We start from the raw sequence: 12,018 nt of genomic DNA on the forward strand, positions 1-12,018 counted from the left end.
TGGCAAACTCCCCCCCCCTCCCCCCCCAAACGTGCTCAAAAAACTTCAAAGGAAGTTGAATTTAGTTCTTCATCAGAGCATTCGCATTACTTGGGAGCTGAAATGAGCTTGACTTATATTTACTTGTCAGATATATATTTGATCATATTCACCGCACACACAGAATATAGAAAGACTGCCACTCACCCCCAGGTCTATTAGTGTTCTAACTGCAGCGAGTGCCGCCTCCTGTGAGCAGCTCTCTGTGAGAAACCAGACAAAAGCGCACATCATTCAAAAAAGAATAGATATCCAACATTAAAAAAAGTCAGAATAATGGAAAAAAGCCATTACCAGTGGGATTGGTAGGATTTTTACAGTGTGTTACATGGAGTGTTTAATCATTCAGGCAGTTGGTAATTGTCTTTTTATGTGCGTAGGTGTGTTGTTTTTCCCCACAAGTAGAAATCGGGCTGTGCTCACCATAGTGCTCCTTCTTCTTATATGCTGTGTCACACAGATGGGAGCTCAGCTGAGTCACAAAAACGGCTTCTGATAAAGACAAGACAGGAGGTTATTGGCGACCATGTTCACACAGCCTGCAAAAACAATGTATGACACATTATAGATGGATGGATTAGAAAGGCATGCAAATGCCGTGGAACTTTAAAAGCGAGACACAATTTGTTCTGGGACAAAAGGGTAACAATTGATCAGTTTCGGTTGCTATCATAAAGGCAGAGTAAGTTTGGAGTAAAAATGTAACATTCTTACCCACCATACATGTGTCAAAATATACAGGTGAGCCTAAAAAAAATATATTGTGCAAAAGTTCATTTATGTCAGCAATTTAACTGCAAATGTGAAACTATTTTGTGATAAACTCACTATATGAAAAGTGAAATATGTCAAGCCTTTATTAAAAAGTACCACTGATAGTCACACACACACTAGGTGTGGTGAAAGTACTCTCTGCATTTGACCCATCCCCTCGTTCCACCCCATGGGAGGTGAGGGGAGCAGTGAGCAGCAGCGGTGGCCGTGCTCGGGAATAATTTTGGTGATTTAACCCCCATTTCCAACCCTTGATGCTGAGTGCCAAGCAGGCAGGTAATGGGTCCCATGTCTATAGTCTTTGGTATGACTCGGCTGGGGTTTGAAGTTGATCTTGGCTTGCAGTTTTTGAAAACCCCACGTTCCGAGATTTTAAATTTGAGGTTTTCACAAGCTGTAAGTCGTAATTATCAAAATGGTATCAAAAGATGGCTTGAAATATCTTGAGTTACATATTATGAGCCCATCTCATACATTACCTTGTAAATTGATTGATTGATTGATTGAGCCTTTTATTAGTAGGTTGGACAGTGAAGTACATATTCCGTACAATTGACCACTAAATGGTAACACCCGAATAAGTTTTTCAACTTGTTTAAGTCGGGGTCCACTTAAATTGATTCATGATACAGATATATACTATCAGATATATAGTATCATCATAATACAGTCGTCACACAAGATAATCACATTTAATTATTTACATTATTTACAATGTGGAGGGGGCGCGGGGGGGTTAGGTTTGGTTGTTATCATCAGTCATCAACAATTGAGAACAGAGAAATGGATATTGGAACAGTGTAGGTCTGACTTGGTAGGATATGGACAGCAAGTAGTGGACAGAGAGAGAGAGAGAGAGAGAGAGAGAGAGAGAGAGAGAGAGAGAGAGAGAGAGAGAGAGAGAGAGAGAGAGAGAGAGAGAGACAGAGAGAGAGAGAGAGAGAGAGAGACAGAGAGAGAGAGAGAGAGAGAGAGAGAGAGAGAGAGAGAGAGATCAGAAGGCATAAGAAAAAGTATCTACATTTGATTATTAACAATCCGGGGAGGGTTTTAGTTTAGGGTTGTAGCTGCCTGGAGGTGAACTTTTATTGCGGTTTTGAAGAAGGATAGAGATGCCCTTTCTTTTACACCTGTTTGGAGCGCATTCCACATTGATGTGGCATAGAAAGAGAATGAGTTAAGACCTTTGTTAGTTCGGAATCTGGGTTTAACGTGGTTAGTGGAGCACCCCCTGGTGTTGTGGTTATGGCGGTCATTTACGTTAAGGAAGTAGTTTGACATGTACTTCGGTATCAGGGAGGTGTAGTGGATTTTATAGACTAGGCTCAGTGCAAGTTGTTTTAATTGCTGGAACAAACAAACCTTTGCACAATATTAAACATTCAGAGTTTCACCAGTATATAGAACAATGCTGCTACACAGTCTTTGAGGATGTGTGACATAGCAGCTATAGAAATGGAGAGGAAGGCTTGCTGCAGTCAACTTCATGCATGTGTAAAAACAAGTAAAACCTCGACATACTTTGTTGATGCGTTTTGACTTTTCCCATCCTGGGTTGCGACAGTGAATCCATCATATTACTTGTCTGGCTTACTTCTGACAACAGATGCTCCCTAACTCAACCCTCCCATTTCACCATGTTTGGGACATCGAATGGATATCTTCAATGGAAAGGTGTTGTGGCCCTGGGCTGGGAATCGGACCCACGGCAGAAGCATGTACCATTAAGCCACCGACCCCCTGTATCATTGTCGTAAAAAAAAAAAAGCATGGTCACCAGTACTGTGATGACGCTCAGGCAATGTGAGCTGACACTAAACACAGCTGACTTTGTGTTGTAATTCTTCAGCCATATTGTACTGTACACGCATGACAGAAATGCTTTCCAGTAGGGGTGTGGGAAAAAATCGATTCAAATTCGAATCGCGATTCTCACGTTGTACGATTCAGAATCAATTCTCATTTTTAAAAAGTCGATTTTATTTTTATTTTTATTATTTATAATTTTTTTTATTTTTTATTTTTTAAATTAATCAATCCAACAAAAAAATACACAGCAATACCATAACAATGCAATCCAATTCTAAAACCAAACCCGACCCAGCAACACTCAGAACTGCAATAAACAGAGCAATTGAGAGGAGACACAAACACGACACAGAACAAACCAAAAGTAGTGAAACCAAAATGAATATTATCAACAACAGTATCAATATTAGTTACAATTTCAACATAGCAGTGATTAAAAATCCCTCATTGACATTATCATTAGACATTTATAAAAATAAAAAATAAAGAACAATAGTGTCACAGTGGCTTACACTTGCATCGCATCTCATAAGCTTGACAACCCACTGTGTCTAATATTTTCACAAAGATAAGATAAGTCATATTTTTGGTTCATTTAATAGTTAAAACAAATTTACATTATTGCAATCAGTTGATAAAACATTGTCCTTTACAATTATAAAAGCTTTTTACAAAAATCTACTACTCTGCTTGCATGTCAGCAGACTGGGGTAGATCCTGCTGAAATCCTATGTATTGAATGAATAGAGAATCGTTTTGAATCGGGAAAAAATCGTTTTTGAATCCAGAATCGTGTTGAATTGAAAAAAAAAATCGATTTTGAATCGAATTGTGACCCCAAGAATCGATATTGAATCGAATCGTGGGACACCCAAAGATTCACAGCCCTACTTTCCAGTATCGTACTTAAAGGCCTACTGAAACCCACTACTACAGACCACGCAGTCTGATAGTTTATATATCAATGATGAAATCTTAACATTGCAACACATGCCAATACGGCCGGGTTAACTTATAAAGTGCAATTTTAAATTTCCCGCCACACTTCCGGTTGAAAACGTCTATGTATGATGATGTATGCGCGTGGCGTCACGGCGGCAAAGGAAGTATTGGTACCCAACGTGTCACCATACAAAAAGCTCGGTTTTCATCGAAAAATTCCACAGTATTCTGGACATCTGTGTTGGTGAATCTTTTGCAATTTGTTTAATGAACAATGGAGACTGCAAAAAAGAAAGCTGTAGGTGCGATCGGTGTATTAGCGGCTGGCTACAGCAACACAACCAGGAGGACTTTGACTTGGATAGCAGACGCGCTACCGTGAGTACAGCTTTGGCTTCCAAACATTTGATCGCTTGCCCGTACGTTCGTGTCGCTATGTGCATGTCACGTACGTAACTTTGGGGAAATATATGTTTCTTGCCGACTCTGATGGCGGCCGGGGTGTCGTCGAAAGCTACAACGCCCGCCGCCGCCACCGCTCCGTAGCTAAGTTAGCTTCAATGGTGTCGTTAGCAACAGCATTGTTAAGCTTCGCCAAGCTGGAAATTATTAACCGTGTATTTACATGTCCATGGTTTAATAGTATTGTTGATCTTCTGTCTATCCTTCCAGTCAGGGGTTTATTTATTTTGTTTCTATCTGCATTTGAGCCCGATGCTATCACATTAGCTCCCTAGCTAAAGAGCTTCGCCGATGTATTGTCGTGGAGATAAAAGTCACTGTGAATATCCATTTCGCGTTCTCGACTCTCATTTTCAAGAGGATATAGTATCCGATGTGGTTTAAAATACAAATCCGTGATCCACAATAGAAAAAGGAGAAAGTGTGGAATCCAATGAACCCTTGTACCTAAGTTACGGTCAGAGCGAAAAAAGATACGTCCTGCACTGCACTCTAGTCCTTCACTCTTACGTTCCTCATCCACGAATCTTTCATCCTCGCTCAAATTAATGGGGTAATCGTCGCTTTCTCGGTCCGAATCTCTCTCGCTGCATTGTAAACAATAGGGAAATGTGACCAGCCCTATCCCCTGTGACGTCACGCTACTTCCGGTATAGGCAAGGCTTTTTTTTTATCAGAGACCAAAAGTTGCAAACTTTATCGTCGATGTTCTCTAAATGAATGATAAATGGGTTGTACTTGTACGCTTTTCTACCTTCAAGGTACTCAAAGCGCTTTGACAGTATTTCCACATTTACCCATTCACACACACATTCACACACTGATGGCGGGAGCTGCCATGCAAGGCGCTAACCAGAAGCCATTAGAGGCAAAGGGTGAAGTGTCTTGCCCAAGGACACAACGGACGTGACTAGGAAGGTAGAAGGTGGGAATTGAACCCCAGTAACCAGCAACACTCCGATTGCTGGCACAGCCACTCTACCAACTTCGCCACGCCCCCTCTACTAAATCCTTTCAGCAAAAATATGGCAATATCGCGAAATGATCAAGTATGACACATAGAATGGATCTGATATCCCCGTTTAAATTAAAAAAAATCATTTCAGTAGGCCTTTAAGTTCAGTTTGTGGTTCTGTGATTAAAACCACAAGACTTTTCTTTGTCATCAGTGCAGTATAATGATACACACAAAAAAGTACACTCGTGGAACTGTTTTAATGTTGTTTGATTGCAGACATGGCAGCCTTTATGCACAGGCTTACTTGGGCTGAAGCCCTGGGGTCCTCACCCAATCAGGTGCCCCCGATTTTGAGGGGCGGAATGAAATGATTGGTGTTGATAGCTGTCAATTACAGACAGCTGTGCTTCGTGTAGGGATTGTGTACTCTCTCTCTCTCAACTGCGTTGTTTTTTTAGACTTATACTTCCTTTTATTGTCATTCAAATTTGAACTTTACAGTACAGATAAGGACAACATTTTGTTGCGTTAGCTCGTTGTAGTGCAGGATAAAAGAGCAATAAGGTGCAGATATAAATAAATAGATTACCGTATTTTCCGCACCATAAGCCGCACCTAAAAACCACAATTTTTGTCAAAAGCAGACAGTGCGGCTAATAACCCGGTGCGCCTTATATATGGATTAATATTCATATTTATTTTCATAAGGTTTAGGTCTCGCAACTACGGTAAACAGTCGCCATCTTTTTTCCCCGTAAAAGAGGAAGCGCTTCTTCTTCTACGGTAAGCAACCGCCCCATAGAAGAGGAAGCGCTTCTTCTTCTACTGTAAGCAACCGCCAAGGTGAGCACCCGCCCCCGTAGAAGAAGAAGCGCGCGGATATTACGTTTCATTTCATTTTTGTGTTTCTGTAAATGTCCACAAAATGTCTCCTACTAAGAGACACGCGTACGAGGTTCCACTGACTTTTGATATTCATGTGAACCGCACTGTGGATACAACGGGAACACGTACGGTGAATATTCGCACCACAGGGAATGAGAAGTCGTCCTACTGTGATTCTAGCTTGCCATGCTAACGGCCAGAAACTTCCACCCACGGTGATATTCAAAAGGAAGACCTTGCCAAAAGAGAACTTTCCAGCCGGCGTCATCATAAAAGCTATCTCGAAGGGATGGATGGATGAAGAAAAGATGAGCGAGTGGTTGATAGACGTTTACGCGAAGACACCGGGTGACTTTTTTCACGCAGCTCCGTTCCTGTTGATCTACGACTGCATGCGCGTCCACATCACAGATGGTGTCAAAAAACAAGTGAAGCACACCGAAGAAGAATAATTCGAGGGATTTGTAGATGAGTAATAACTTCAGAAAGTGAGCTTTAAATGTTTATTTTGTGTGTTGTGTGACACTAACGTATGAGCAACGTTGAGTTATTGATGTTGCTATTGCTCTGCACTATTTTGAGTGTTACTATTTTTGTGATTGCACATTTGCACATTACATTTTGGGAGTGAACAGAGTTGTTAGAACGCTGGTTTGTAATATATTATTAAAGTTTGACTGACCTATCTGACTGTTTTGTTGACATTCCCTTTAGCGTAGCGTAGGTGCGGCTAATAGCACGGGGCGGCTAACAGGTAAACAAAGTTTTGAAATATGCCGTTCATTAAACGTGCGGCTAATAACACGGGGCGCCTTATGGTGCGGAAAATACGGTACTGTACAGATAAATATATTGCACTTTTGCATATGCATCCACATTTATGGATGTATGTTATATTGTCTTTATATTCCAGCGAGTTAATCCGTTTTTGGGGGGAATTGAGGGGATTATTATGATGCGTTCAAGAGTCTGATGGCCTGAGGGAAGAAGCTGTTACAGAACCTGGAGGTTCTGCTACGGAGGCTGCGGAACCTCTTTCTAGAGTCCAGCAGTGAAAACAGTCCTTGGTGGGGGTGGGAGGAGTCTCTACAGATTTTCTGAGCCCTGGTCAGGCAGTGGCTTTTTGCGATCTCCTGGATAGGAGGAAGAGGAGTCTTTTCAACCGCTTCGAGCGGACCTTTAACCCAGGTTGCCGGTGTGAAAGGCCAGCGTCTTGACTACTGAACTAAAAGCACAGGCAATCTTCCAGACCACCAGGAAAATAGATTGATGAACAAAATAATTTTTTTAAGTGGATGATATTTTTGCAAACTGTGTTTTGTTTTTGTTTTTTTCGGGAGAGAAAGAGGTTAGTTGTTTTTTTATACCTATTCCTGGTTAAGGATAGGTTAATGTGGCCCTAAATCCCAGACACTGCGCTTTTTAAGGAAATGTGAAGTCAGACCAAATAGATTGTGAGAGACACACCTGGCAGAGGTGTGTGTAGGTGGTCCAGGAATGAGGTGGTCCAGTAGAGTGTCCTCAGATGTCCAGCTAGCATGCGACACAGGAAGAAGAGCATGTCAGGGCACTGACTGGGCTGGCTTATCTAGAAAGGAGAGGAATAGGGAAGGACACAGACACAGAAGTTGATGGGAATGTCTGAGGCGCAATGATTGGAAGATCTCACTAAGCAAAACTTTTTCTCCCTGGTGAAAAGTCACTGTCAGTTCGCCTCTCGAGCTACACGGTGAAATAAAATATATCCTTTTTTTTATTTAATTTGGGCTTTGTGTCATTTTGTCCAGCTGCCTGTCAGCTCATTTTGACTCCAGACTGAAATAACTCTGTGCTATGGAATGTCAGGGAAGGTTCACACAAATATTCACAGGCCCCCAGAGGATGTATCCACCATGTTAAGTTTGGTATTTTTCATCAGAGTGAACAACATGATATTTACATCCATTATTGCCTTCAATGATCCACTGACTTTTCATGTGGAGAGGTTAGAGTTTCAAAAAAGCCAACATAATGTCCACACTACCATGGAAATCTCCATTTCATTGCATGACAAGGACATCATTTTTTTCTGTTTTCATGTTCCATAAAATGCTATGCTGGGGAAAAAACTGTGTGACATTCTTCATGGACATATTGTTCCTGATCCTCTATGTGCACTACAGTCTTAACAAATTGCTCAGCAAGCAAAGTCTATTACCTTTACTGTATTACCCATTTTAAGGGTTATTAAATTGGAGATGTTCTTCTGGGCATTCATGCGTTCTGGATTTACCATAAAGATTTGTGGGGACAATGGAAGCAGGGCAAGTATGGAGGAGGATGTATGAACTGTTTAATGAAGTAATATAAACGGAAAGAGGATGGTTTAAATTGGATCGTGAAGCTGCTCCCATAAAAAAGCAGCGCACATGCATTGGTTCTCATTACGTAATCGTGCAAAACCATTAGGCGGTGTTATTGCGCTCGTAGGATAGACGCAAACAATAGGGCGGCATACTGAGGAGTCGGCAGTAGATCTTATTGGCAGATGCTTTTATCACTTATTGCAGGAAAGTAGTGTGTATTCATTTAGAAGGGTTACTACAGTGTTTTCAAATACATACTGAATAGTATTCTTTTTTAGTACACCTAAGACTATGAGGTTCCAACATTTTTTTCCATGTCATATATTTTCATAAAATATTAGACAAATCTTTCAGGAATATACAGTGTGGTAGGCATACATCTTTGATAAAGTTTATGCCTTTAATTTAATTTTATTCTGACCTACCTAAAAGGGAACTGCACTTTTTTGGGGGATTATGCCTATCATTCTGTAAGACAAAAACACAAGATGGCGGCGCTTCACGGCAGCAGCTTCTTGCGAGCGCTCCTGGAAGTGTAGACCGATTTGGCAAAAATACCCCTCAATTCAGTCAATTTCATGGCTGGCTCACAGCGTGTTCACTCCGTGATCACTTACGACCGACTTACGATTCTGGATGTGGAGGGATCGGGCCATTTTGGGCTGAAAGATGCGTGTACGGTGGACCTACTCGCTAGCTTGGGAATTCTTCGCGAGCTACATCCAGCAGTGGCTTTTGAAGCAGCGGCGTCCACTACCAGCGGAGACCGTCAACGTCAACGTAAGCGGTGCGCTCGGAAGCAGAAGCGGGGGTGTCGGGCGGGGCTAACAACAAAGCTAAAGGCGTTGTTGTTAGCGGAGCTAACGAAAAAGCTAAATGCTAATCCACAAAGAAGCGCTAATAAGGAGTCTGTTAAGCTAGAACTAGCCAGCGCCAGGCTGGATAATCCCTGCACACATAGCAATTCTCTTAGAATAATATACAACTCACATAATGTTTTTTCTGCGTCAGAGGTGGACATGCATTTTACTGAGGTGGCAAACAATCCAAAAATTCCTGTCATATCAATTCCTAGATATGGTCGAAATTATTTAAAGTGCACTTCGCATAATAAACGTAACATTATTAATATTGCTACTACGGATACTTTCAACAAAAACTCCTCAAAACAGCCCACTACCTATAATATGGGCTTTTTAAACATAAGGTCATTGTCTTCCAAAACGTTATTAGTAAATAAAGTCATTAGAGACAACAAACTTGATGTCGTTGGTCTAGCCGAGACCTGGCTCAAACCAGACGAATTTTTTGCGCTGGGTGAGGCGTCTCCTCCTGGCTATACGGGAACGCATATTGCCCGTCCCATTAAAAGGGGTGGGGGTGTTGCACTAATATACAACAAAAACTTTAGCCTTACCTCGGACCTAAATAATAAATATAACTCGTTTGAGGTGCTTACTGTGAGGTTTGTCACACCGCTGCCTCTACACCTGGCTGTCATCTACCGCCCCCCAGGGCCCTATTCGGACTTTATCAATGAATTTTCAGAGTTCGTTGCTGATCTAGTGACGCACGCCGACAATATAATAATAATGGGAGACTTTAACATCCATATGAATACCCCATCGGACCCTCCATGCGTGGCGCTCCAGACTATAATTGATAGCTGTGGTCTTACACAAATAATAAATGAACCCACGCATTGCAACGGTAATACGATAGATCTAGTGCTCGTCAGGGGTGTCACCACCTCCAAAGTTACGATACTCCCGTACACTAAAGTAATGTCCGATCATTACCTTATAAAATTCGAAGTTCTGACTCATTGTCAACAAACTAATAATAATAATAATAACTACTATAGCAGCCGCAACATTAATGCTGCCACAACGACGACTCTTACTGACCTACTGCCTTCGGTAAAGGCACCATTCCCAAATTATGTGGGCTCTATTGATAACCTCACTAACAACTTTAACGACGCCCTGCGCGACACCATTGATAGTGTAGCACCGCTAAAGCTAAAAAGGGCCCCTAAAAGGCGTACCCCATGGTTTACAGAAGAAACTAAAGCCCAGAAATTATGTAGAAAGCTGGAACGCAAATGGCGTGTGACTAAACTTGAGGTTTTCCATCAAGCATGGAGTGATAGTTTAATAACTTATAAACGCATGCTTACCTCAGCCAAAGCTAAATATTACTCAAATCTCATCCACCTCAACAAAAATGATCCTAAATTTTTGTTTAGTACAGTAGCATCGCTAACCCAACAAGGGACTCCTCCCAGTAGCTCCACCCACTCAGCAGATGACTTTATGAATTTCTTTAATAAGAAAATTGAAGTCAATAGAAAAGAGATTAAAGACAATGCATCTCAGCTACAACTGGGTTCTATTAACACAGATACGACTGTATATACGACGGACACTGCCCTCCAAAATAGTTTCTCCCTCTTTGATGAAATAACATTGGAGGAATTGTTAAAATGTGTAAATGGGACAAAACAAACAACATGTTTACTTGACCCAATTCCTGGGAAACTTATTGTTCACGTTGCTGTTGCTAAGCAACAGACCAAACATCCCGATGCCCTCATTCTCATTTCGGGCGACTTTAATCATGTTTCTCTGGACTCTATTTTACCCACTTTCCATCAATATGTACACTGTGCAACACGGGAAAATAAAACTCTGGACCTACTGTATGCTAATTCAAAAGATGCATACAGCGCCACTGCCCTGCCCCCCTTGGGACGGTCTGATCATAATCTGGTGCTTTTAACACCTCATTACGTTCCTGCTGTGAGGAGGCAGCCCATCTCAACTAAATCAGTGCAAATGAGAAGCATTGAGGCAGGCATAGCCTTACAAGACTGCTTTGAGACTACAGACTGGGAAGTACTCTGTAAGCCTCACGGGACAGATGTCAACAAAATCACAGACTGCATCACTGACTACATAAATTTCTGTGAGGACTCCATCATCCCGACAAAAACTGTCCACTGTTACCCAAATAACAAGCCCTGGATCACCAGCCAGCTAAAGGTGCTGCTAAATTAAAAGAAGCGAGCCTTCAGATCCGGTGATCGGGACGAGTTGAAGAGGATTCAGTGGCAGCTCAGAGTTAATCTTCAAGAAGGGAAAGATGCCTATAGAAGGAAGCTTGAAGCTAAACTTCAACAAAACAACACTCGTGAGGTTTGGAAAGGTATGAAGGCCATCACAGGCTTCAACAATAAAGCCAAACTGCTGGATGGGGGTGCAGATAGAGCCAACGAGCTGAATTTGTTTTTCAACAGATTTAGCAACGCACCCCTTACTGGCCCTCCCCCCACTACTCCTGTTCTCACACCTCCACCTCCCCCTCCTTCTCTTTTACCTGCCACAGCCGTTTTTCCCCCCCCTCTACCCTCCCCCACTTCCACCCCCACTGAGAAAGCCAGCCCGGTGTGTCTGACACCTGGACTTGTAAGACGGCAGCTGGAGAAAGTCAATCCAGCTAAGTCAGCAGGCCCTGACCGAGTCAACCCCTGGGTCCTGAAGACTTGCGTTGCTCAGCTAACTGGGATCCTGCACTTCATCTTCAACCTGAGTCTGAAGCTAGAACGGATACCAGTGCTATAGAAAACATCCTGCATAGTGCCGGTGCCCAAGAAGCCCATCCCATCGAGCTCAAATGACTTCAGACCTGTTGCCCTGACGTCCCAGGTCATAAAGGTCCTCGAGAGACTTGTGCTGGATCAGCTGAGGCCACTGGTGGCTCCTTTCCTGGATCCTCTACAGTTTGCATATCAGCCCCATGTAG

General features: G+C 42.3%; 1 protein-coding gene across 4 annotated transcripts in view; it reads right to left on the reverse strand.

The window, feature by feature from the left end:
• The window catches only part of gpat2 (glycerol-3-phosphate acyltransferase 2, mitochondrial), a 360,723-nt gene that overhangs the window by 4,819 nt on the left and 343,886 nt on the right, over positions 1 to 12,018 (reverse strand). For all 4 annotated transcript variants that reach the window (XM_062025622.1, XM_062025621.1, XM_062025619.1 and 1 more), the window contains 3 exons: positions 7,337 to 7,457; positions 463 to 531; positions 187 to 242 (listed from right to left, as the gene is read on the reverse strand). In XM_062025622.1, the coding sequence (XP_061881606.1) occupies positions 187 to 242; positions 463 to 531; positions 7,337 to 7,457 (246 nt within the window). The remainder of the gene's footprint in view (positions 1 to 186; positions 243 to 462; positions 532 to 7,336; positions 7,458 to 12,018) is intronic.

Source organism: Entelurus aequoreus, linkage group LG17 (assembly GCF_033978785.1).
Source record: "Entelurus aequoreus isolate RoL-2023_Sb linkage group LG17, RoL_Eaeq_v1.1, whole genome shotgun sequence".
In the NCBI taxonomy this organism is placed as follows: Eukaryota; Metazoa; Chordata; class Actinopteri; order Syngnathiformes; family Syngnathidae; genus Entelurus; species Entelurus aequoreus.